This window comes from Aspergillus foveolatus, assembly GCF_047715535.1.
Source record: "Aspergillus foveolatus strain CBS 279.81 unplaced genomic scaffold BDW70scaffold_65, whole genome shotgun sequence".
NCBI lineage: Eukaryota > Fungi > Ascomycota > Eurotiomycetes > Eurotiales > Aspergillaceae > Aspergillus > Aspergillus foveolatus.
In genome coordinates, this window is record NW_027396129.1 from 46,671 (window position 1) to 70,965 (window position 24,295).

General features: G+C 51.5%; 10 protein-coding genes across 10 annotated transcripts; 4 read left to right on the plus strand and 6 right to left on the minus strand.

Annotated features, from left to right (window-relative positions):
• Positions 1 to 6: 6 nt before the first annotated feature.
• On the plus strand, positions 7 to 1,728 carry BDW70DRAFT_163233 (uncharacterized protein; the record flags this gene model as incomplete). Its single annotated transcript, XM_073741271.1, has 3 exons — positions 7 to 325; positions 372 to 437; positions 485 to 1,728. Coding segments are annotated over 3 exons (1,629 nt in total), but the record flags the coding sequence as incomplete, so codon positions are not given.
• Positions 1,729 to 2,565: 837 nt separating this feature from the next.
• Positions 2,566 to 3,078, minus strand: BDW70DRAFT_106061 (uncharacterized protein). The gene has a single exon (XM_073734407.1). It carries the CDS (start codon positions 2,975 to 2,977, stop codon positions 2,690 to 2,692), a length of 288 nt encoding a protein of 95 aa, XP_073592559.1. The 5' UTR covers positions 2,978 to 3,078; the 3' UTR covers positions 2,566 to 2,689.
• A 620-nt stretch (positions 3,079 to 3,698) lies between these two features.
• BDW70DRAFT_106059 (uncharacterized protein) lies at positions 3,699 to 5,701 on the minus strand. The gene has a single exon (XM_073734406.1). The coding sequence runs from the start codon at positions 5,568 to 5,570 to the stop codon at positions 4,053 to 4,055; it is 1,518 nt and encodes a 505-aa protein (XP_073592560.1). The 5' UTR covers positions 5,571 to 5,701; the 3' UTR covers positions 3,699 to 4,052.
• Positions 5,702 to 6,391: 690 nt separating this feature from the next.
• On the minus strand, positions 6,392 to 8,299 carry BDW70DRAFT_171035 (amidase signature domain-containing protein; the record flags this gene model as incomplete). The annotated part of the gene is made up of 6 exons (XM_073743101.1): positions 8,001 to 8,299; positions 7,685 to 7,949; positions 7,486 to 7,632; positions 6,819 to 7,427; positions 6,576 to 6,764; positions 6,392 to 6,522 (listed from the first exon to the last, which is right to left on the minus strand). Exons 1-6 carry the CDS (start codon positions 8,268 to 8,270, stop codon positions 6,392 to 6,394), a joined length of 1,611 nt encoding a protein of 536 aa, XP_073592561.1. The 5' UTR covers positions 8,271 to 8,299.
• Positions 8,300 to 9,187: 888 nt separating this feature from the next.
• Positions 9,188 to 10,794, plus strand: BDW70DRAFT_171037 (major facilitator superfamily domain-containing protein; the record flags this gene model as incomplete). The annotated part of the gene is made up of 3 exons (XM_073743102.1): positions 9,188 to 9,754; positions 9,819 to 9,907; positions 9,958 to 10,794. The coding sequence occupies exons 1-3, from the start codon at positions 9,262 to 9,264 to the stop codon at positions 10,792 to 10,794; spliced, it is 1,419 nt and encodes a 472-aa protein (XP_073592562.1). The 5' UTR covers positions 9,188 to 9,261.
• Positions 10,795 to 11,762: 968 nt separating this feature from the next.
• BDW70DRAFT_153071 (putative beta-glucanase) lies at positions 11,763 to 13,660 on the plus strand (the record flags this gene model as incomplete). Its single annotated transcript, XM_073739557.1, has 9 exons — positions 11,763 to 12,021; positions 12,079 to 12,167; positions 12,213 to 12,464; positions 12,520 to 12,622; positions 12,674 to 12,938; positions 12,988 to 13,075; positions 13,134 to 13,248; positions 13,310 to 13,339; positions 13,404 to 13,660. 9 exons carry the CDS (start codon positions 11,763 to 11,765, stop codon positions 13,658 to 13,660), a joined length of 1,458 nt encoding a protein of 485 aa, XP_073592563.1.
• A 1,003-nt stretch (positions 13,661 to 14,663) lies between these two features.
• Positions 14,664 to 16,444, minus strand: BDW70DRAFT_153072 (sugar porter family MFS transporter; the record flags this gene model as incomplete). The annotated part of the gene is made up of 4 exons (XM_073739558.1): positions 14,664 to 15,127; positions 15,182 to 15,422; positions 15,470 to 16,167; positions 16,222 to 16,444. The coding sequence occupies 4 exons, from the start codon at positions 16,442 to 16,444 to the stop codon at positions 14,664 to 14,666; spliced, it is 1,626 nt and encodes a 541-aa protein (XP_073592564.1).
• Positions 16,445 to 16,886: 442 nt separating this feature from the next.
• Positions 16,887 to 18,432, plus strand: BDW70DRAFT_106085 (NAD(P)-dependent alcohol dehydrogenase; the record flags this gene model as incomplete). Its single annotated transcript, XM_073734408.1, has 3 exons — positions 16,887 to 16,912; positions 16,963 to 17,091; positions 17,139 to 18,432. Coding segments are annotated over 3 exons (1,109 nt in total), but the record flags the coding sequence as incomplete, so codon positions are not given.
• On the minus strand, positions 18,193 to 20,680 carry BDW70DRAFT_153074 (transcription factor domain-containing protein; the record flags this gene model as incomplete). Its single annotated transcript, XM_073739559.1, has 4 exons — positions 18,193 to 18,431; positions 18,505 to 20,390; positions 20,472 to 20,566; positions 20,615 to 20,680. The coding sequence occupies 4 exons, from the start codon at positions 20,678 to 20,680 to the stop codon at positions 18,193 to 18,195; spliced, it is 2,286 nt and encodes a 761-aa protein (XP_073592566.1).
• Positions 20,681 to 21,209: 529 nt separating this feature from the next.
• BDW70DRAFT_142870 (isopenicillin N synthase family dioxygenase) lies at positions 21,210 to 22,671 on the minus strand. The gene is made up of 6 exons (XM_073738003.1): positions 22,495 to 22,671; positions 22,298 to 22,450; positions 22,168 to 22,248; positions 21,717 to 22,103; positions 21,480 to 21,659; positions 21,210 to 21,430 (listed from the first exon to the last, which is right to left on the minus strand). Exons 1-6 carry the CDS (start codon positions 22,633 to 22,635, stop codon positions 21,326 to 21,328), a joined length of 1,047 nt encoding a protein of 348 aa, XP_073592567.1. The 5' UTR covers positions 22,636 to 22,671; the 3' UTR covers positions 21,210 to 21,325.
• Positions 22,672 to 24,295: the final 1,624 nt, after the last annotated feature.

Here is a 24,295-nt window from a genome sequence, read left to right on the forward strand (position 1 = left end):
GGCGAGGAGACCACCGTGTGGACAGAAACCACTGCTTGGTCGACCACAACCCTCCCTGGCGAAGAAACTACTATCTGGGCCACGACAACTTTGCCAGGCGAGGTAACCACTCTCCCTCCAGTTACAACGACGATTTCTGGTACTACAGTCACAATCCCTGGATCGGTTACGACTTTGCCGGGTTCGACAATTACGCTACCAGCTTCAACAGTGCAGCTGCCTGGATCTACAGTCATTTACACCAGCACCGTGAGTGGTCCAACTTCAATCGAAACCGTGGTTGTTACGCAGGTTATCAGCACGACAATTGTGAATGAAACCCCAGGTAAATATCATGTCCCTATCTGTCTAACAATAGCTAATCTGTGCAGGCCCGGCTACAACCCTCACCATTACCTCGACTGCAGTTCAAACTCTTCCTCCGGTAACTGTGACAGGTATTTTCCCAAGCCCATAATGCCAGATCCTATACTAATACATCTAGCAACTGCAACTGAAACAACTGCAACAACTGCTACTGAAACTGAAACCGAAACTGTCTCTGTCTCTGTCTGTCCCAGCCTGACGATAAACCCGACATATACACCCGCCACGCCTCTCCCGACGGACTACACTTGGGGCTGCCCACCAGGTTACCTTTGCCGCCCGAAACGACAGGACGTAGTCGGTGGGTGCAACTTTGAAGCCGGACTACCCGCAGAAACATACTACTGTAGCCCCGAAGAATGTATTAAAGCACCACCCCTGTACGACGAGGACCAATACTGGGGCGAACCCGTAGTATCCGACGAAGTGGGCACATACAACGTCTCAAAGTACTACTTCAACCTCAACCCGGAGCCATTCGGTCTCAACTACTCGATCTTCCGCTTCCCAGAGAAGGATTATGGCGTGGACTACTTCAAACGCTCCTTCCTGGGCGTGGGTCTTGGCAGAATGCTCAGCAAGCTACTCCCCCGGCAGGAACTATTGCAGGACGTCATTCGATTCAGCGACGTCTGCTTCGACGATTGCAACGGTGCCGCATTGGAAGCGGAACGACGCGGGAAAACACCCTCGCTTTGCGAGGCTACGTCCGCGTTCATGGACAAGCTCGATCAATGTAGCCGGTGTAATGAGAGATACCCCGCCGAAGACGATGAAGATCCGCAGATCATCCCGCCCGATTTGAACCAGTGGCTAGGCTACTGTGACGGGCTGGGCAACGATGAGGACCAGACCTCTACTCGCGAACCAATCACAACGTCCAGCGAGAACGCATCGAGTACACGCACATCAGCCGTGGATCCGACGAGTACAGGCGGGGACGGAGATGAGGTCTCCACCTCGGCTACCGACTCGACTACCGTGACTGGGACATCAAGTCCCGGTGATGACGAATCAACCCAGACAGAATCGGGCTCAGATGCCACTTCGACATCTACCAGCTCAACTACTACATCCGGCGCTGGGGAATCAGGCTCGGAGAGTGATGACAATGAAAGCTCAGACTCGGGAACTTCGGGTCCATCACCTAGTCCAACCTCTGGCAATGGCAGTAGCGACGACGGCTCAGGAGCCTCAAGCGCACCGACGCCAGGTTCAACGCCAGGCACTCTGACTGATGTCTCGCCGACGGGCACCAGCTCGCCCTCGCCGTCGCCGCCTGTTTTCACGGGAGCGGCGGCGCGGTTCGGCTTGCCGGTGCACTTCGGACTTATCCCGGTTGTGCTGGGTTTGGTTTTGTAGTATGGGCCAATGATTGACGAAGCAATAGCAAGATGGAATGATAATGGTTACGGAACAAGGATGAGGAATGACTGAAGGATGAAATTTTAAAGCTCTTATGTTTTGTTTATAATTATACCTCTACCTCTGCTTACCCCCTAGGCTAATGCGCCTAATTGATATAATATTGTTCACTGCCAGGCAATTCTTTCTATATAGACTCAATGCAGTTGTTTACCTTGGTATTTTGCATATTGGCAGGACCATTTGTGGAGCTGCTGTAAGCCCCTTGAGTCGGTTGAACCTCCGGTCAGCTTTCAGTCTCTGGTCTGGTTTGTCTGCATTATTTCCCAGCGTCCCTTCTCTAGTGCGACGCATCATCTGCTGCGGAGCGTTCTCGGTATTTATTACTGAATCTCGCTACGCTTTGGGGGGGGGGGGGGGGCACGCAATGGCTCTCCGAACACGTCCAGCCGATGCGAACGTGGTCCTGACTCGGCTCGAACCAAAAAAACCAGCAAGCATTGGAAGTCGGAGTCCTAAAGGAACTGGAGGACTGAAAGTAACAGTGGACCTTCCCAAGTCGGGCCAATCGTACAGATAGAGCCAGGGCATGTCAACATTTGGGCTGGAAAAAAATAATAATTTAAGATACCGGCACATTCCTTGCCTTCGCGCATTGCTGTATTGATAACACTCTCAAGGCACACAAGACTGCTGCAGGGGAACGGCATTCTTACAAGCAACTATATAAAGCAAGGACTTATTGCCGTCCATAATCCTTACTGAGCCAAGGTCTGTAAGAAATGATACCCGGGTAGAGACGTATTGGTAGATGACTCCTACCCGGACAGCTCCCTATTATAGTTATGAACACGTTCGGCCATGCCAGGTTCCTCTCAAGCTTATCCTTTGTTTCCATGGAGCTCAAGGGAAGTCTACACATACTTTAACCAGAGGCACAGGCCGATGGACAACAACATCACAAGGAACTCATGCAAATTAAGGAATCCGACCCTGGCCCCTCAGACTTCTTTTTCACAATGACAACGACTGCACGCGCTGAGGTGGTATTGCATGCGATGTAGCGTCGAGTAACATGAGTCAGCCTTTGATTGAGTTGCTGAAGCGGTACATGGCGGAGGCTTGATTCAACCCTTGCTGTCGACTGAATTGCGCCTTGCTTGATGGGTACAACCCTCGAAGATACGTAACTCGGAATGTGCAGTACCAACGTGACCAAAGATTTCACCATTAGAGGACATCCCATGTACGACTGAGAACCATATCTGATCCCTTTAACAAGGTGCGGAAGGTATGTGGCTTTGGCTCCCACGAACAATCGCGGCTTATCAATGTTCGACGCCGTTGAACCAAACCGAATCTCTGGCAGTGCGATCCGCCACCAAATTCGCTTGTCTCCTTCAAGCTCCCAGAGGATATACGGCCTGGGGTAGAAGGGGCGGAGTGGAATGGCGGACAGGGTGAGGGTGGCAGAGAGATGGAGCGTGGACGTGGAAGGAGAGAAGCAGTCGTCAGACAAGCACCAGCTGCTCCCGCCTCAGTCCTGTTCAGGCCACAAATGGTGCATAGAGAGTAGACCTGGTTTTGTCCTCGTTCCGCATATGTTGGGATGAATCTCGTAGAGCCCCTGCAGAAGGCCAGAGAAAACGCAGCCGGTCATGCAAAGGACGTCTTGATAAATGTCCGCAAAACCAAGCACTCCCCCAACTCACTTTGATTATAACAAGAAGGTTCTCATGGAGGTGATGTATCCATGCAGGCGTATAAAATCAAGCAGTCTCTCCCACAGAGGGGTTCCGGTATAAAGGGTTGGCTTTGGCAAGAACAAGGTTGATTCCGCCTCACAACAGTTTCGGGTAGAGTTCTTGCTTTACGTATTTATACTAATTATATTCAGAATGCATTTGCTTCTCCAGAGCAAAGCGCGGCACAGAAATGGGTAAACTTGCAACGATGCGCATAATTTCCCTTAATATAGGAATAGAAGCGAGGGTCATTGGCATGTTTCGCTGTCGAGCTCCTAGTCAGGGACCTCGGAATTAGGCTAGACCAATGTCCTGATACGGCCATGTGCTAAAGTAAAAAATCAGCCGGCATATGACTGCGCCAAGGGTAATGAAAGGAAGAGCTCCAAGACCATACGCGGGATGCGACCAATGGCGGCCGGCGGATCAAGAGAGAGGATAGTATCGAAATCCCTTCAATGCAGTCTATAACTATGAAATTACCGATACCCAATCTAAACCACAGCCGGCCATGTCCGCTTCAGTAAAGTGTCACCTTAAAGGTGGCTTGACTGAGGAACCGCCAGTTCTCGCCTATCATGCACCGAGAGCCTGAATGGTAACAACGTTGCACCGATCAAGGAATGCCAGAGCCTCGTTTCTGGTATGCCACGCATCGTTGTAAGTCGCGCTCAAGGTAAGTCGTCCGTTCCAGGTTCCCAGGAAAACAGCCAGCCCAGTCACCAAATGCTCCCTGGTTACCCATGGATTGTCCAGTGTGAATGCGCCATGCGTCGGCGATATCGTGCTATCGATCGCCCCCAAGTCGGAAAGCGATACTGACGGCTTGTTGTAAGGCACAGGGACAGGCGGTGTTGCATTACCCGCTGGACAGGGAGGTGTAATCATTGCCCAGTGCGAGGGTACCATTTGAATACGCTGTTTGTCGTTGCGGTTTTGCAGGTCGAAGCGACGGACAGCGCTAGCGATTCTCATATACTCTTGTCGTCTCGGTATGCTGTGGTCGAAAAGCTGTTCAGGTGCGCCGATGGAAGCAGCTGGGACAGTCAAATCAACTGCCAGGCACTCGCCGGACACAGAATGGTAAACGGAGGCTGCGTGAGCAGGCGTGCTGTACGGGTCTTTGCACTGTGGCCGTTCATCAAGAAGGCTGTAATTAACGTAACGCACCGTCCGCGGCCGTGCCTGTCGTTTCTGGAGGTCCCGAAGGACGATGCCGATGGCAGTGTGATACGCATGCGTCAAGGTCAAGCCCAGGGATCTGCATGCTTTGAGTAAACGATGCGTTGACTCTGTGGACAGTGTGATAGCCACTCGTTGGTGTTTCCCTGGTCTAGTCGCGTCCTTTCGATGAGGAAAACCGGCAATCTCAACATCCCTCTTCAGGGCGGCGTTCCACACGACTGTCCTCGCAAGCCGGGCCTCCTGTTGTTTGCTAAGCGTTGGCGAAACGTCCGCAGCGACACGCAACGGCGGACTCAACCGTGTCCACTCGTTGTCAAAGTTTGGAATGGTGTAATCATCGCCTTCATGAAGAGCTTGGGCCGCATGGGCGAAAAGAGTATTGAGAAGCATCAAAGTCCCAACACCGTCGACAATATCGTGACGACAGCGAAGCACCACGTCTGCGGTCATCACACCCCTATGCCGACCAGGACGCTTTATCAGGAACAGAGTCGGAAGAACAGGAACTGGAGGGTCCGAGTTGCACCATTGCAAGCCAGACGACTTAGTGCGGATGACGCGAAACGTCTCCTGCAGCCACATATTTTGCACCTCCGGGCTCGAGATCGCCTCGTAGACTTTCCTGCACTTCTGCCGCTGCTCGCTGTACTCAACGCGAGATGCGATCGTCGGGTTCTCATACCGCAACCTCAGCCAGGCCTTTCGCAGAGCGTTTTCCACCGCGAGATCAGTCCCCTGTACCGAGAAGGATACGTACCCCGTTATCGCAAAGCAGCAACGTCCACACCCTTCGTAGGTCTTCGCGAGCGACGTGTAAAACTGCTCGACTTCATCTATATCACGCTCCCATCGAGCTGGGCTGACCTCGGTCCAAGCATAGTCGCCACTTGGAGTGTCGAGCGAACCCATGATGCTTCGATCGCGCGACAGGTGCCAAACAAGCTGAAAACGCCTCGGGATGGAGGAGAGATATAGGCATGGCAATGTCTCGGAACTAAGTCAGTCGACATTCTGCAAGGGAGGATCAGCCGGCCATTGTCCCGATCAAAGGGTGAAGAGAGACGACGGATTGCCCAGAACGGGCGAGGCACTCGGCCCGTCGTCCGTATCGAATGCGGATCGCCGTCATCTCAGCTTGACACCACCGATTCCGACCAGTTTCAAGTTAACATCATCTTATCAGCACTGATGGCGATATCAATCGACCGTGGCCAGAACTTGGGCTGGCTGTGATTGTTTGTTCGGTTGAACTTCGGTGGTGAGTTCGAGTTTGGGAGTCAGTCAGATCGGTTCCGAGGCAGCGTGTTAGCAACGCATTGTGGATTACTTAACCTAGTCACGTGAACTTACCTTCATTCACGTGATTCTACTTGGCTCTCGGCGCATCTCCGAGTCCCACCCCGAGGCAACTTCAACGCCCGTTTGGGCGACAGTGACTAAAGGAACTGCTAAAGTTTATTATGCACTCTTCCAGGGGTGAATTAGGTGCATATTGGTTGAGTCCTTGTCTCCAGAAACGCAAGAGTCGAAGTTTCGCCAAAACTCGATGACGATATAGTGATTAGAAGACGGGTCTGACAATTATATATCTGAAAGCACTCTAAACTCAGTTCAGCAGTTATGATGTGATATGCTGATTTAGCCCGCAAATACTTATACACATAGCCATGCAATTATGATTGATTCTAGTCTATATACAAATAAGTACTCTATTACCTCAAGTAGCGCCTCTACTTTGCCCCATTCGAAGACGCAATAGCCTTGAGAATGACATCTGTTATAGCCAAGGCGCTCTCATCCTCGAGTCTACGGCCAACGAGCTGCAAGCTCACCGGCATACCGTGGACTGATTCGGCGGAGTCTAGTGCTGCAGTTAGTCCAGACTCACACCCTAGAAACCCAACGGGCACTCACAATCGTTCTGGATCTGGGCGTCTATGTCAGTCAACGGTTGGTGATTGACGTAAGGCTTGTCGAGGTCCTTGTCTGCTTTGACGCCACATGGGAACGAGACGCCCGGGTAGTCGAGCACATTGAAGACGCCGGTGTATCCAACATAGGCGAATTTTCCGTGCTCAACGGTACTATAGGGTGTTACTGGGCCTTAGGAAAACTGTCAGTCGCAAGCTCTTCGACGACGCGGGTCATGGCACGTACATAGAACGGCATCAATGCCGCTCTCATTCCACCGGTCAAGATACGACTTGCAGAGTGTGTTTCGCTTCAAATGAAGCTGCCACATCTCATGGACGCCGAGTTCCGCCGCGTCCTCGTATGCCTTCATCTCAGGACGGAATGGTTCGCCTGTTGGCTCCAAGAGCTTGCGAACGCTCTTGCCCCCATCAGCGACGAAGAAATTGGCCAGTGTAGTGAGCAGGTCCTTGTGCTCAGTCGGCGCCCACGTCACAACCTCATGGCCGGCGTCTTTTAGCTTCTGCACCGTCTCATTCAGGGCACGGGTAACGGGAGGCGTGGGCGTTACTAATCCATCGTGGTGCAACACACCGATTCTCAATGACTTCTTTACCTCAATGTCCCGCCAGGGGATGGGAAGGCACTTTGGATCAGTGAGCCAAGGCTGCTGGCCGACGACGGTGCGAGCCCAGAGGACGATCTCCTCGAGTGTCTTGGCCATTGGCCCGTTGACACTGTTGACAGCCTCTTGGCCTGCGAGGCCGGAGCGGGTCTGGAAATTAGGAAAGCGGCCAAAGGAAGGGCGGATGGTGAAGATGCCTGTGCAGGCAGCGGGGATGCGGAGGGAGCCGCCTATGGTAGCGGGCCCTAATCAGTACCGATGTCTATGTCCAAGCAAGTTCAAGCTTACCGATATCTGTGCCAACACCGATTCGGCTGCCGCCAAAGGCAATCAGTGCACTTTCTCCACCGGACGAGCCGCCGGATGTGAGCTTGCGGTTGCGTGGATTGACTGTCCGGCCGAAGACATTATTGACCGTCTCGGCGATCATCATCGCTAGAGCATTCATTAGCTATCGGACCTTTTGCAGATTTTGCTGCATCCATACCGGTGGGAACATTGGTCTTGCAATATAGGACTGCACCAGCACCGAGCAGCAGATCAACCAGGGTGCTATTGTACGTGGCCGGATCGTCTACCAGCGAGGTAAATCCCACGGTCGCATCGATGCCGATCAGGTTGAAATTGTCCTTGATTGAAATGGGGAGTCCGTGGAAAGGGCCCTTTGTCTTGCCGGTTTCTCTGTAGTAGGCATCAAGCTCCTTCGCTTGGGCAATAGCTCTGTCAAAGAGAATTTCTGACAAGCAGTTTGTCTACAGTTGTTAGTCCTCTACGGTTGCTGAAAATGAACATAGACTTCGCACCAATTGTTGAGCTACAGCAGCAGTCTTGCAGAATGTCCTCGCCACCTCCTCCGCCGTCCATGACCCTGAAGCCAGACGATCTAGGATCCCCTGCGCAGGCGTCGATGTGATCTCCAGCTCGCGATCAGTAAAGAAGCCGGAGTCCTTAGGGAAGTTGGTCACATCCAGCTGGTCCTCTGGTGGGAAGATCTCAGCGGGGATGACCCATTCAGCAGGAATGGCGTTCTTTAAGGCCTGGCGCTTTTTGGCGGCAACCGATTCCCACGACATGGCGGCAACCTTGACTGCTCAGCAAAAAACCTTGTTTGGTGATATTGCATCCAGATAAGCACAACGAGCTGGCTTTTGTATGCATTGGGGAGTGGATGCGGGGTTGTGCAACCGGATAAGACGGTTCTTGAAGACTGACATCATTGGCCCACCGCACCGAGGTTATCAGCCAATATCAGGATCTCGGAGTTGAAGTTTCATGCACGCCATTATGCACACTTTGAGTGGACGTACTGACTCGTTTGACAAGGGGATAAGCAATCAATCCAGTCTCCAGAGCTTCAATTCCACGTGGAAAGAGCGCAGTGGACAGTGCAAGCGTAAGCACATACTTGATAGTCGACTGCACTTAGTAAGCTACCTCTGGAGTTATAAAGAGAGTAAAAACCTATTTCCAACAGGATCATTCTTGCAAGCAACCGCATGTTATCGACAAAAGAAAGGAAGATATAGCCCTAGGGAGCCTCTTCCGTAACGATCTTTCATTAGACCGGGGACCACAAAATGCTCCGTGCTTATTGTGTGGAGGCTAGCATGAGCCTGCTTCGTGTATGTGTACTGTAGCCTTCCGATATTGTTGTACTGGCTGAGCTGGCGAGAGCGAGGGAGCTCTCAGTATGCTGATCTGGACTTGGACAGACAATCAGCTTAGCAGCTGGGGTGTCCTTCGGCACTGGGAGTTGTACCATTTAGCCAGAAGACTAGGCAAAGCCAAAACCAGGGACGATACCGTTGAGCCTTCTGATGGGCCAGCAACGCCGAGGTTAATGACGGGATCCTTTTCCTCGGATAGGAAGGCCTGATACCAGAAAAGTTGGGGTAAGCTCCCTCCTGAGCATCTTCTCCAATGCCCTGATAAGCTAGCTTCTTCGATAGGGCCAAGACAGTGGCGTCGATAAGCAGTCACAGGGACAGCCGGACGGCTCCCTCGTATAAAGAATAAAGACAAACCGCAGCTTCGGTAATCTTCTTTAAGGAAAATAAATTCATAATGCTCTCCAAAATTGCCGCTTACGTCAAGGGCCACGAAACGGTGCCTGGAGAGGCCAAGCTCCTGCGCAAGCTCGATGCGGTGATCCTCAGCTTCTGCTGTCTCTGTTATTTCGTGAACTATCTTGATCGCACCAACCTGAATAATGCCTACGTCTCAGGGATGCGGGAGGAGCTCAACTTCCAAGGGAATCAGCTGAATCAAATCAACACCATCTTCACCGTCGGATATATCGTGGGCCAGGTCCCGTCAAATCTCGCCCTGACCTTCGTCAGTCCTCGACTGTTCTTCCCTGCCGTTATGGTCATCTGGGGCGGATTGACTATGATCACGGCAGCGGTCTCCAATCCGCAAGGTATAATGGCGATCCGGTTCTTCCTGGGGCTGGCAGAGTCTAGCACCTTTGTCGGCACCCACTACATCCTGGGTTCCTGGTATACGGAGAAAGAGCTCGGGAAGCGCAGCGGCATCTTCACTGCATCGGGCCTAGCAGGTATGAGACAAACCACTCCGTCTGTACCGTTTGGGGAAGAGTTTGAGTTTGACCCCGGCTCTAGGGACAATGTTTGGAGGGTTCATCCAGACGGGGATCCATTCGTCCATGGACGGAATGCAAGGGCTGTCCGGATGGCGATGGTTGTTCATTGTAAGCTGCGGCTCCCGGCCAATCCATGCAAGAAGCTAATATAGATGTAGATTGACGGCCTGATCACAATCCCAATTGCCATTTACGGCTTCATCGTTTTTCCCGACACGCCCACCACGACGAAAGCACGGTATCTCACTGCAGAGGAGAAAGCTCTCGCCGTAGCACGGATCCCGGAGTCTGGAACAGTTAAGGTCCCTCTGAACTGGGCTTTCCTGAAGAGCGTGTTTCTCCAGTGGTACTGGTGGGCCTTTGTAGTACTGTGGATTATCGCCGGCGAAACCGAATCATTCTCGACGAACGCACTGCTCGCCTTATATCTACAGTCCCACCCGACCAACTCTTACACCGTCTCACAACTGAACAACTATCCAACAGGCATCCCAGCGGTGGGAATAGTATCAACTCTATTCTGGGCTACATTGACCGATTTCATGGGCGGCAAAAGGTACCTGGTCGGGTACTTTATTGCCATCACTGGAGTCGTCACCTCGGCAATGATCCTTACCTGCTTTGACTCCACGGCTACAGTCATGGGCGCGTACTACTGGGCCGGCGCAGTGTACGCCTGCCAGGCCACGTTCTTTGCGTGGTGTAACGACGCGATGCGCTACAGGGACGAGCGGCTCCGATCGGTCGTGATTGCTTCCATGAACATGGGCAGCAACGCCGTCAACGCTTGGTGGAGTATCCTTTTCTACTCGGCTGATATGGCGCCGAAGTTCACGAAAGGCATGTGGGCGATGATAGCGGTGTCAATCGCATTGGCTTTCTGGACAATGGGCATAACGTTCCTGACGGTGCGAGAGGAGAAGAGGCAGCCTGATCGAGACGTGCGCGTCATGGATCTGCATTTGCAGGAGAAGCATGTGTCAATGGAAGCTTAGACATCTAGACCAGTACTCGCTTGCCTCTAATAAGATGAGATAGCAGTAAGATTCCATGCCGTCAATCATGAAGAATGGTTCCGAGGGACTTCTCTCACCAGATAATACCTTCTAAGCTCCATCGTTCAGCCAGTATCGCTTAGTATTCCGACGTATCTCTACCTTGTAGAGATTAACTATTGACTGCGCTGTGTTCGCCTACCCATTTAGTCGCTTTCACCAAGAATTTCGATCCGAAATTGAGACCGTAAGCGGTGTCCAGCGAGGACAGACAGGGCAAGTTAATAAATAAACTATAAAGGCGTGAATAAGGACTTAGGAGTCCTGGAGTAGATCAAGAAATTATGACTGTAACGTTTGCTAAGCTATGATAGAGGACGAGGGCGAGGACGAGGGCCATGGGCCAAGAGGGCAGAGGGGACGGAGTCGCAGTTCTACACAGTAGAATTGTGGGGTGCGGGGGATAATCACGTGACTAAATGCCTGAGGCAGAGATAACAGATCAACACAACGCAGCTTCCTTCCTCTACTTCTTAAACATCTCTTCAACCGCTAGGTCATCACGCTCTTCACTCCCATCATTATGAGTTCGTCTGGCAGATTCACGATGGCCGCAGGTATGAAAAAAATATACCGACTCTACAAATGAAAATGCACGATGCCCTGGTCTGGGTACCACCGGGCTTAGCCACGGAGAAATTCCAACGAATCACGAGATTAGGCAACGATCGACAGACGAGAACAACGCAAGGTAACATCATAGGAGCCCAGCTCATCCCAAGAACAATTTCGGAGAAATTGCGGAGAGCTTCATTTACCCCCGCCTTTTCGGGATAGCTCACCCCGACCATGAGATCCAGGACCCTGGTTGCTTCCCCACAGTATAAGTGCGGGCGAAACGGCCTGCCGGAGGCTCACGCCAGGGCAATTGAATCACTGGGCCTCAATTGTCTTGACCGATAGTCGAAATGCGGCTGCTCGAATCTCTCTCCGCTATTCTGCTGGCCTCCGCGGCTCAGGCGAAGTATATTGTGCCGGGCGGGCGGTGGCAGGACACCGAGGGAAACTTGGTCAATGCCCACGCAGGTTGCGTGTATTTCGACAAGGAATCGTCGAAATTCTGGCTCTTTGGCGAGTACAAGATCGAAGGACAGGAGGAGGGAGGTGGTGTTTCGGTTTACAGCTCGGATGACCTTGCGACTTGGGAACACCATGGATTGGCCCTTGGTAAGTGCATGGCCAATCCGACTTAGCCTCTCTAATCCTGACTTCTATCGTCACTAGAACCTATTGAAGGCCACCCGTACATCTCCCCAGAGCATATCATTCAGCGTCCAAAGGTTGTCTACAGCGAAGAAGCAGGGCAGTACCATGTAGGTCACCCGGAGCGTTCCCGGTAAAAGCGCTAAGTAGAGCAGATGCTATGGCACGCCGATAACTCTACCTATGGATGGCTCCTCCAAGGCCTAGCGACGTCCGATACTGTCGCAGGTCCATACGAATTCGTCTCCGCGACGTCCCCGTTAGGCAATTGGAGTCAGGATTTTGGTTTGTTTACCGACCGCACGGATGGCAGATCATACGCTCTTTACTCCAACGGTGACAGCGTTGACGGCCGAGATGTTTACCTCACCCGATACAACACAAATATTACTGCCCTCGAGGAAGTGGTACGAATCCTTTCCGGACTGCGCAAAAGTTTTTTTTTTACTGACACCGTCCTAGGTCTACCGCTTCCCCAAATATGACCTAGAAGCCCCGACCATTATCCAGACGGACCACAGCTACTGGGCTTTGATGAGCCACAAGACTGGCTATCGCCCGAACAGTATGGCTGATATTCTTTTTGAGGAAAGCTGAAAGAAACTGACATTTACAGACGTCGTTGCCTTCCGCGCGGACGAGCTCAGCGGACCATGGTCACAGCCATTCATTGTGGCCCCGCTCAACACTCGCACGTTCAACTCTCAGTCCGGATTCACCATCAGGATTGACGGGACGAAGCAGACAACATACCTCTACCTCGGCGACCAGTGGGATTCAAACTCCCTCTGGGAGTCGCGGTACATCTGGCTCCCTCTCCAGATTGATGAGCGCAAGAAGACCCTTGAGTTAGAATGGCATGATGTCTACGATCTAAATGTGTGAGTATTACGGTCATGAACCAGGGAGACAGCTGTTAATTTTTACTAGGAAAACCGGAGAATGGCGAAGCATCAAGGGGAAGACATACACAGCCAGCAAAGCAAAAACAAACGGCGATGCCTATCTGCAGGAGGCTGTACGTTTAGAGCCCTCACGCTACCCTTCCATCGAGGCATCCTAACTCTGAAGCACAGAACTTTGGCACCGACGGGGTCATCGCAACAGGCATTTACGGAAATGATAGCACGATCACTTTCGAAGGTATTGAAGGCACCGGCAAGCCGCAGTGGGTTTCTTTCTACTACCAGAGTATGTCATCCACTTATTGGCTTTAATGCTATCTACTTACCAATATCTTCTCCCCATCCAGATACTGATGACATGGGCTTCGGCGACCAACGTATGTACTCCCTACTATTCCATCTAAGTTAACCCTCTGCAGCTCTCTAACTAACCTCTAACAGCTGGCGGCACACCTGACCGCATCGGCGGAAGCTGGCAACTCAGACGCATCTCCTCCGTGGTCGTAAACGGTGACACCCAGAACGTGCAGACACTCTACCAACGCGACACCCATAAGGGCATCATTCTGTCAACGCCACTGCAGCTGACGCTGAAGAAAGGGAAGCGCAATACCATTACTGTTGGGGGTCTTTACAACGGTTTCGACTACAAAGGAGCGGATCTGGACCGTATTGTTGTTTATCCTCCGGAGGAGTAAGCACCAACCTCGCTAGGTATTGGGCTATGTAAACTAGTATCGGAGAAGATGGCAACTCAGACAACGAACAAGCAACTTAGTGGCGCCCCTATGATAAGGGAATAATAGCTTTTGTCCTTTCATCTAGCCCTATATTGTCACAAGGACGGTCCAATCTATACTATATGACACCTGACTAGTTCAATTTACCAATGTAACCAAGTACCAGACCCTGGGATAATGAATGGCCTAAGATATGATTCCAAAATGGCTACGTCGGGGACAGAAGCATCCATCCCGTTAGACCACCTTAATATAATACGTCCACGGTACCAAGTCGCCTGCATTTCTGGCAGATATGTCACAGTGAAAGACCAGAGCGACCCAACGATGTTACTAGCACATCAGGGAGGGCCGGAATGTCGCTGAAGACATTCATCACGGGACTCCTAGGAGACTAGTAGGGCTACGATAGCATGGGTGGTGGGGTTGACAAATGTTCGTCTGCCTTACAACGGCCTAGATTGGAAATCGACATCCCAGGCGACACTGCAGGCTAACGTCAAAAATGTAAGCATTCTGCGGCACCAATACAGCGCTCGCTCCCCGCTTGAGCTCTCTTAGAGCCTGTTAGTTGCCATGCGAAGGTGTCAAGGAAGCCGGATTTAAGCATATACGCGGGCTGAGTACTGTCTATCCAAGTAACCACCCTAAGGTCCACGAGGTCCACGAAAGTGCCTTGTTACACTTGTCAGTCTCAGCATAAGCTTAATCCTAACATTGTTTAAGATATTCGTGACCATCTACTGAAAAGAAGTAAAGCGATTAACGGCCGAGCGGTGCGCCAACTATCATCTGGTGTAAAAAAGGCATCCCAGACTCCCAGTTTAAATCAACTCCCGGGACCTGTTTTTGAGCGAGAATGACACAGATTTTTAGAAATTGGCAGTTTGAACATACAAAGTACATCGTAGAGCTTGACATTACACTGCATCATATCTTAGACACGCCAGTAACTTTACGATCAAACAACCTCCTTCCCCTCATCCTTCCTCACCTCATCAATATGCCCTCCCACAACGGCCTCATCCTCAAACGCTCTATCCCCAAATAGCCCCGCAATCTCCTCGAGACTACTATTCGCCGTCTCCACATAATAGAAATATACCAGGCCGGCCGAAAATAGACAGAATCCCGCAATAATGAGATAAAAGTACCCATGGATCCCGGCAAACGCATCAGGCGAGACCATGCCGATAATGAAGTTGAAGACCCAGTTGCTTGTGGTGGCCAGCGCCATTCCTTTACTGCGCCCGCGGAGGGGGAAGATCTCGGCGGGCAGAAGCCAAGGCATGGGGCCCCAGGTGAAGCCGTAGACGATATTGTAGAGCATGACGAAGGCGTATTGTCCATCAGCTTTGGTTTGAATGGGGAGAGAGGCTTCGGTGAAGGCGCAGACAATGCCGAGGAGGACTGCCATGCCGAGGCCTAATGAAAATGTCAGATTTTCTGGTTGTGACTTTTAAAAAGCTCTGGGCTCACCTCCTAAGATTAGTAGAGGCTTTCGACCCCATTTATCTGCTAGCCACCAAGTAGCAATGGTGGCAGCCGTGTAGGGAATTGCATTGGCCGCAGTAAAGAGAAGGGATTTCCTGTTGTCAAACCCAGCCGAGGCGAGAGTACTCGGGAGATAGAAGGAAATGATATTGATTCCGTTCAGTTGGGCAAACATCTGCACAGTGATGCCAACGATCGTCCGTTTTCGATAGCGCGTGAACATTTCCTGCCTCAGTCAGCTTCATCCACATCTCAATTGTGGGGTTTGCTTACCGTCCAAGTAGATTTGCCAAGATTCGTCTCGTAGATAACGGCTTCTTGAATCTCGGTAAAAACTTGTTGTACGTGCTCAGCCTGCGTATCACCGTTGGCATGGAGATCGGCAACGGTCTGTAGACTCTCCTCCATAAAGCCATTCTTCGCCAACCAACGTGGTGTTTCTGGAAGGAAAAACGACATCGCAAGCAGGATGAATGAAAGTCCTATCTGAACGATGAATGGACCCTTCCAAGACATTTCACTCGGCAGCATAAAATTGAACCCATAATCGACCCAGCAACTGAGCATGTAACCTGCAATCAAAATCGTATATTCGATACCGACCATCAGACCTCGGCTATGCGGGGACGCAATTTCCGTTTGGATGATCGGCACCGTCATGGAAAGAAAACCAACACCAAGGCCCTGAATTGTTCGACCGGCAATAAAAGTAGCGAACCCAGGGGCAAACATCTGGATGAATGCACTGAAGAAGTAGATGAAACCGCCGAGACGGACGCACTTCTTCCGTCCCACGATGTCACCGAGACGGCCTGCAATCAGAGCACCAACAGCTGCCGACGCTTGTAAGCACGCAACGGAGATTCCGGTGATGGACGAATTGACTGCAGATGTTGTCCCGTCCGCACCGCCGTAGTCCTTGAAGAAGCGGCTCACAAACACGGGGTTGACCAGCAGACCGGACATAATTCCTGCACGGGTCAGAACCACTGAGCTCTACAGATCCGTCCAAGAAGTCAACTTACCTGAATTATAACCAAACAGTGCATCCCCCAGACTGCCGAAAGCACAGGTAGCGTATAGCAATGGCTTTCCTTTGAAAGGATATCTCGCCGAAACCTTCTTGGGCTTCAAGGTCTTCTCCAGCCAGCTTTCTTGTTCAGCAAGCTGCTCGGCAACAGCTCGGGAACGCCGATGGATGGCAACATCGTGTCCCTGGTCCCGTGATGAAACCTTGCTGGCGGTCATTGTGTGAATCAAGTGAGGAACCGAAGATGATCGTTTTTTTTCTCCATCTGGCCGGGAACACGGCTCTATTTCTACCCCGGAACTGCATCCCATGGGGAAACCCCGGTCTTCTCCAAAGTTCGGGCAACTGGTACCAGTGCCAGACTCTTCCCCGAAATCCTCCACATTTCCTGCCCCTGTGGTCTCATGAAGTTTTCGTCCAGCGAAGTTCGCCAATTACCATTGTGGGCTGTCAAACCCATAGGGTTGCTGGCCAATCGGAACGGCGGAAAGTGCTTGTATGGGCCCAGACTGTTCCGGTTCCGTACCCACTCGGTTCCGGCGGGTGCCTTGCAGGCACGCAATCCGCCGGCACCGCACTGCACACGGAACCGAAAGCCCTAACTATAAACGCCCGGCAATTTCACGATTATATTCGGTGTTGCAAACATACATCCTCACAGTATGACTATCCCATCATACGACCAGGTTCGTTTGCCAGAAAGGATGACTTTATTCTTCACCCGCTGATTCATCAGGCTGTAAACGAAGCCTTTGTCCTCTATCCCGGAGGCTCCTTCGGCTATGAAAAACGGGATATACCAACTCTACAGTCAGAACGCGATGTGATCGTCCGCGTGGTAGCGACTGGACTTTGTGGATCAGATGTAAGTTGTTGTTTGCGTGATTCTCAGCTTGGCTAATTATTGGCCAGGTACACTACTGGCAACATGGACGGATCGGACGATATGTCGTCGAGGACCCCATTGTCCTTGGCCACGAGTCTTCAGGCATTGTAGTGGAATGTGGAAGCCAATCAGAATTGACGGTGGGTGATCGCGTCGCGCTCGAGCCGGGTATCGCCTGCAACACTTGCCATTTTTGCCGCGCCGGTCGCTACAACCTCTGCCGGGAAATGCGCTTCGCAGCAACTCCGCCATACGACGGCACTTTGGCAACGTATTACAGAGTGCCCGCAGAATGCTGCTACAAGCTGCCGTCACACGTATCGCTACGAGACGGTGCTTTAATAGAACCTCTCAGTGTTGCTGTACATAGTTGCCGGCTGGCTGGCGATATGCAGGAAAAGTCAGTGGTTGTATTTGGAGCAGGGCCGGTCGGATTACTCTGTGCGGGCGTTGCGCGTGCCTTTGGAGCATCGACGGTAGTCGTGGTGGACGTGGTAATGAGCCGGCTCCAATCTGCCGTGAAGTACGGCGCCACTCATACACACCAGACAACCTCGGAGTCCGCAGAAGAAAATGCTATTGCCATCTTGGGCACCGCGGGATTGGAGCTAGGCGCAGACATCGTCCTCGATGCCACTGGTGCTGAGCCTTGCATGAACAGCGGCATTCATGCATTAGCAGCCGGAGGAACGTTTGTGCAGGTGGGCTTGGGGCGCCCAAATCCTTCCCTGCCGGTAGGCCAGATCTGCGACAAAGAAATTATCTTCAAGGGCAGTTTCCGATACGGCCCAGGAGATTATAAGACCGCGATCGGCCTTGTGAGCTCCCGCCGCATCAGGCTTGAAGGTCTCGTCACCCACGAATTTTCTTTCTCACAGGCGGAGGGGGCTTTCCATAATGTCGCCAGTCGGGCAGGAGTCAAAAGCGTCATTTACGGACCAGGAGTAGACGAGCACTTGGCCACAGCCACATTATCATAGACCGGTTTAGTAGGGCTATCGCCTAAAATAAAGTTTCAGTCCGCTTGTGGCCTAAAACGAGTAGCTGGTTTGTGGTGCAAGAAATTGCTTGGCCTCTAACTTAAAGACCCGCCCCATTCCAGGACATGTCCCAGAGCCAATACAGCCCTTGGTCTCCGTTGGTGTCCTGGGTCGGACTAAATTGTTCATTGCTCTGAATATTAGCTAGCTCCCAATCGGACTCGCAAGATGGCGGCCAGGTATGAGTCCTCCCTGGGACTTGGGTCATGGTGTCGCCTAGGTGACCGTCTCTGCCGGCATACCAATCGGATGGGATAGTGTCATTTCCCGAAGGTACGACTAAATCACATGCCAAATCAGTATCTCGATAAGTGATAGATTGGGTGTAAAAACATATAACAGGGCTGGTTACCGTGTTGAACCGATGTTAAACTTTCATTCAGGCGAATGACAGTAGCAAGATCCGGCCAGGCTTGGCGTCCGATGTGCGTGTTGGTCGGTTCCAACGTCACGTCAAGGGGTAGTCGAAGAGTATCCTCCACCGACATATGCCCAGATCCTTGATATGATTGCTGAACATCGTCTCGGGTATTCTCTGCGATCGGGGCAAGGATGGCTTCCGATTCACGACGAAGAAGCAACGTGACCACCCTTTTTAAGATCGTCGTGCTCTGCTTTGACAAGGCTGAGCGCCTGCCCAAGAGATCCTGCAATCGTAAAATGCGCGTAATGGTACGTTTGACAACTTGCGCGGTGTCTGATAATGGATCGCTCAGCGCCATGACCGCCAACACCACAGCCGCGTTAAATAAGTTGATGGCGAGGAAGGCAACTAAGTGGCTATCGGTCGCAAGTTGAGCAAGTACCGGCAGCTCGGTTACCCGTGACGTTCTCAGAGCGGCGTTCCACCAGTGTACCGAGCTTGCCACAGATGAGCCTGGCGACAGAGCTTCAAACGGCGAGCCTTTTTGGGATTGCGAGAGATTACTGAAACGGCCGTTATCTGGATCAACTCTACCTCTTCCACCGGGTGTTGAATGATCTGTCGAAAGGTGGTCGACTTGTCGGGCCAGCAATGGCCGGTGGAGAACGATGAGAATATTATCGTAAGTCAACTGAAGCGACAAAGATTGTAGCGCATGTGCTCTGGTTGACGGCGTGCTGTTAGGACGAAAATCCTCTTCAAGATTTAGGACTAGGTTGTCAGGCAGCTCATCCCGCCATCTATGAAGTTTCTGGGTTGCTTCTTTAACCAGCGCATGGTATGCATCTCCGACTAGATCCTTGGATGAACCCGAAGTCCGCGAACCGAAAATAACCTCTAGAGCTGAAGAAGCCATTAGATAAAGGCGGTTCAGTTCTCGCTGGTAGGCAGAATAGCAGATGATGTGGCCTTGCTCTGCCAGGGGCACCACAAAGTACGGATTTTCCCAGGTATCCGCTGGGCTGCTTATGTTGCAGTCTCTATCATTGATCCCTAGGGGGCGGCCGTACGTGATCGATGCAAATCGATCCCATGTGTATATCGTCCACCAAACTCGTTTTCTTTCTTCGTTATCCTCAAATGTACCGCGCGATGGTTCCCGGTGCAACCCTACAGCCTGCGAGATTCGGATCGTTGCGCCAAGTATAGAAAACGACAGATTCGGCCGGCCGTGATAGACGCAGTATGAACCGAACAGTATCAGGACCTGCGCTGCGGTGACAGAAGGCTGATCCATCAACTCGATAAGGTGTGACTCGACCAGCTTCATAAGTTCAGTGCTCAACCGGCGCCAATTGTCATTGTCCGTCAAGTCCCTGGGCTCCTTCTGGGATCGGTACCATGCACCCATACCCAACACCACCGCTAGCAATAACAGAAATGGCTTCTGTGATGAACAGGCAAAACCATCAGTGATGGAGTTGAGGTTTCTGCGAAAAGTCGGCTCGTAGATGACAAGAGAGAACCAATGGACCGCATCAAAGTAGTCCTCAAGTAACAAATAAATGGTTTCTGTCGCAGGCAACGCCTGGCCCAGTATTGATGAGATGGAAAGCCTCTGGCCGATAGCTAGCGTACGGCGATTGGGGACGTTTGTGCTCGCTTGGTAGCCAGGGATGGCGGATGTCGCATGCTCATCGATCAGCTGCCGATCTAAACCCACAATTTTCTGAGCAATCCCCATCGTTGACTCTGCTTCTGCATACTCAAGCCGCCCAGACGGATCGCGGCCGTCTACGTAATGTTCATTTCTGTCACGTTCCGTGTGTTGTGCTGGCGTTCCATGGTCATGGTTAGCGGAAACTGCTGGAGAACTTGCCGATTGTCTTCTCAGGGCAGACTTGGAGCTGGTGTGCGTTAGCTTCAGAAACTGTAATCGAGGCGAAGACCCTCACATCCGCGTGGTATCCCTGCGAGGACGACTGATCGGAAGCGGCTTGCAATGCACTTGGGCTCTCACGCAGAGGGAGCAAGGCCGGAATGGATCGCACTCGAGACCAGGTCAGAAGTATTCCGAGTGTGGGCCAATGGTGCGTACTCTGGTTTTGTGGCGACGACATCTCTCACAAGCACTGCTCACTCGCGTCGGCAACGGCGAGCGCATGTAATTGACGTCGCCTGCGTGGTCAGTCATGATTGTGAGAGAACACCAAGCACGAGGATCCGGCGGAACCTGGACTAAAAGTTCTCCAGATTCGGAACTGGGGTAGGCCGTCACGTGGCGCTTCCTGCTGACTCAGCCTCCGCTCTGCCCACGATTTCATCCATGCGAGGGTCATGCAACAAGACCGCATCGATGCTAGGAGCCGAGGAAATTATATAGCGCATAACTATCAGGCTGACTGGACAATAGCTACCACTAACGATGGCGTTATATTTATATGGCCTGCGTTGGTAAGAAGGAATATGAGTTTCATGCATGCGTTCTCCTTTGCGTCCAAGTAGCCCCGCCATCTAGAATTGGCGTAAGCATGCTAGAATAAGCTGGGGTTTTTTGCTAAAGAGCCTCTCATACACCCTTCGGCGGTTCTTCAAGAATGCTATTCTAAATGTTCTTGCTACTCTAGTTCGCTAGTGAGTAAATACGAATAGGAAAATACCCTAGGACTTGGTATGAGATGATAGCCGCACAATGATTATACATATCCTATACATTAACACTACTGCGCTCGTTCGATCTCATTGTCTATACATCTGGGGATGTGCCTTATGCTTTTTTTTTGGAGTAAAGCGATTACTCATTGGTCATCTAAGAGAGTACCTGCTTGGAGTACTTTTCGTACAACTGAGGGTACCACTTCTGTCCTACATCCGGATGACTGAGGATCCTATTGCGCAGATATGCCTCGCCGAACTATACCAACAAGTCAGCGCTGTCGACCTCCGGTAGAAGCCTTACCCACACATGAGTACAAAGGCGAGAGAAACTCGCTGGGAACATCGACGGCGCGCTTCTTCCTGTCATCCGAGACTGGGATGCGGGCGACAATGTGCGCTGCACTTTCCCGGAGTTGCTCCGTTGTAAGGTCCATTCGGACTCCCAGAAAGAATGGGATACTATACCGTGTTTTCGTCGTCGGAGCCTGGCGCGATGTCAGTAGTGCGCTCCGGAACAGACCAAGAGCAGACGAAGAACATACGATAACTCGGTGTGTCGTAGCAGCACAGATGCCTCCCGTAATAGCCTCAAGGCCTTGTTGAATATTGACAACAAGACTCCCCTCGATCGGTGGCGCGTCGATCCACTCGCCATTCTTATTCAAGACCTGCAATCCGCCCGTATCATCCTGCGACAGGAAGGTAAATAGCCCGGACGAGTCTTTGTGGGGGCCGACACCCTGTGAGTTTGGCGGCGACCTGGGATACTTGATAAACTTCAGCCTGTCCATATTGCCCTTGAACGCAGCGAAAGTGTCGGGTGGGAGCGAGAGACATTCGGAAACGTATCTCATGAACTGCTGCGATAGTTCCGCCGATCTCGCAATGTACTCTTCGACGAGCTCTTTGACACCTGGAACGTCCGGATACTGTCCGTTCGAGAGTCTGTCAAAATATGTCTTGATTTGGTGGTTTTCGTCAAGCCCATCGTACCTGGCTGTTCCCCTCCAACCGCCACCAGATGTCCTGGTCCTCGGTCCACGTCTTCATTCCTGGGGTCCCGAAATCGTATTGCTGCAGGGATTAGCCTTCAATTGATAAGGTGAGGCTCCAGAGTACGTACCTCTCTCCAATCAGTCTTTGCCGCGGTAGTTTCCGCACCCAGACGCGTGTAGCCGACGAATGACGGGGAGTTGATCATGTTGCATTTGGCCTTGACATCCGCCGGGAGATCAAAAAGCTCAGGGAGCTTGGCGTGTGTTCTTGAAATAAGGTCCTATCTTGATTAGACAGTGTGCCTGCATTGGAGACGCCACCTACTTCCAACCCATGGTTCGTGAGGTACAAGAATCCCACCACGAATATGGCCTCGCGCAGATCGTTCAAAGTCGCTGCTTTTGTACTCGGGTCTTGCAGACTTCGCCAGTCAATAATAGGAATGGAGGAGAACGTATCAGCCATATTCAGCGAGATGGTTGCAAAGAGAGAGGATTGCCGAGGAGAGGAGGATTTTGAGTGACGTGATCTCGCGACCCCGCACTCTACATTTGTATACTCCGTCACCCAACAACCAGCGTGACAATACTATCTACCACTACATGCATATCTTCTTAGTTAGTAGGGTTCCTGGAAAGCTTTACGGCAGTCCAGGTTAATAATGAACTCGCTTGGGATAGTACCGGATGAAGACAATAATGATGGGCTCACGATAGTCACATCCGAAAGAAACATGTGGGCTAGCAAAGTTCAGCATCGGTTTCTATCCTTGGCCTTGATTTACTCTCTTCTTCACATATAATAGAGGGAGTGAGGAGTAGGACGGTCTGCTTGGAGTCGGAGTCAGAAGGTTGCTACCCAGGGGCTGTACAAGTGTTACCCATACGGCTCCGTCTGCGACAACTGATGGGTTTCATTGTATTCTGATATTTGCACCCTGCTTTACAAATATATTCACAACATAAACGAGGCCGAGCTTTGCTGCCTTGTGGAGTGGCGTCATCTGGCTCTGGTCAGCTTAACATCTGCGCAGCCATTAATATACCCACGCTCTCAGCTTCATTGGCGAAGCAGCACAATGCAGAAGCTTACCAGTAGCAGGATCCGCCCAGCGAAATTGCAGTCGAACATCGAGGCCAAAACGGAAGAATCAAGAGACGCCGTTGGTGCTTGCTGTGGCCGATGGACATGTCGACATTCTGGAATTGCTTGTTCAGAATGGGAGGGCTTTTCTCGTTGAAGGATATGATATAATTCAGAACCCGAACCCGCGGTCGGGTCTAGGGTCAGGTCCCGTACAAACCCGCTAACCCGCTCAGGTTTCGGTAACCCACGGGTTAACTGCAAAACCTATTTGACATAAAATCTCCTACCAGGCTATCTTCTCTGCATCAAAACGCTGGTTTATCTAAGGATTAAGCTTATACAGCATGTTTGTACCTATTGCCAGCGGATTAGCCCAAAATGCTTACGGGTTGAAAGTCTGGACCATACCCGACCCGCGGGTTCTGACAGTGTACCCAAACCCGAACCGTACGGGGTTTTGGGTCGACACGTGATGGGTAACTTGCAGGTGTGTCAAGGTCTACCTCTACAGATTGAAGATCAACATTCTGATCTTGTAAATGTTGATCTTTGTTTTACCAGACAATGAAGATATTTGACCAATTCATTTTATTGATAAAGATCTCTTCAGAAAGTGCAGATCTAGTGGGGATCATTAATAATGCCTTAGGACTTCGAATTGTACAAGAACCTTCATTCCCTACCGACGCCGAAGCTGAGAGTCCAGCTGCGATAACTAATAACATGAAGTGTGTACGACCAGATGTGCAGCTGTCGATACGGATACCGATTTCGGTAAGAGGGAATCTTGGATTCAGACAAGGGCGCCAGATCTGACACAGAAGGCAGCTTCCCGTTTTTGGCCGTTACGAGATGGAGCTATGGGCGCAGCAGTCCAGTAACGTGGAGAAGGAAAGTTATCTATCAGAACCGCAGCAATGTCATCGCTGAGGCTCAGAAATATACGGCAAGTGGTTAACAAAGAGACTGGTCCCAAGTACCTAGCGGTGTAAGGAGGGTCTCCAAGGACGCAAAACTCTGATGGTCAATTCAGACCACA

Coding starts and splice junctions, on each gene's coding strand:
- BDW70DRAFT_106061 (XM_073734407.1), bottom strand. CDS start 2,977: ATGGGATGTCCTCTAATGGTGAAATCTTTGGTCACGTTGGTACTGCAC.
- BDW70DRAFT_106059 (XM_073734406.1), bottom strand. CDS start 5,570: ATGGGTTCGCTCGACACTCCAAGTGGCGACTATGCTTGGACCGAGGTC.
- BDW70DRAFT_142870 (XM_073738003.1), bottom strand. CDS start 22,635: ATGGCTGATACGTTCTCCTCCATTCCTATTATTGACTGGCGAAGTCTG. Junction 22,451..22,494: donor TCACGAACCATGGGTTGGAA/GTAGGTGGCGTC, acceptor TAATCAAGATAG/GACCTTATTTCAAGAACACA. Junction 21,431..21,479: donor TCTCGCCTTTGTACTCATGT/GTGGGTAAGGCT, acceptor TTGTTGGTATAG/TTCGGCGAGGCATATCTGCG.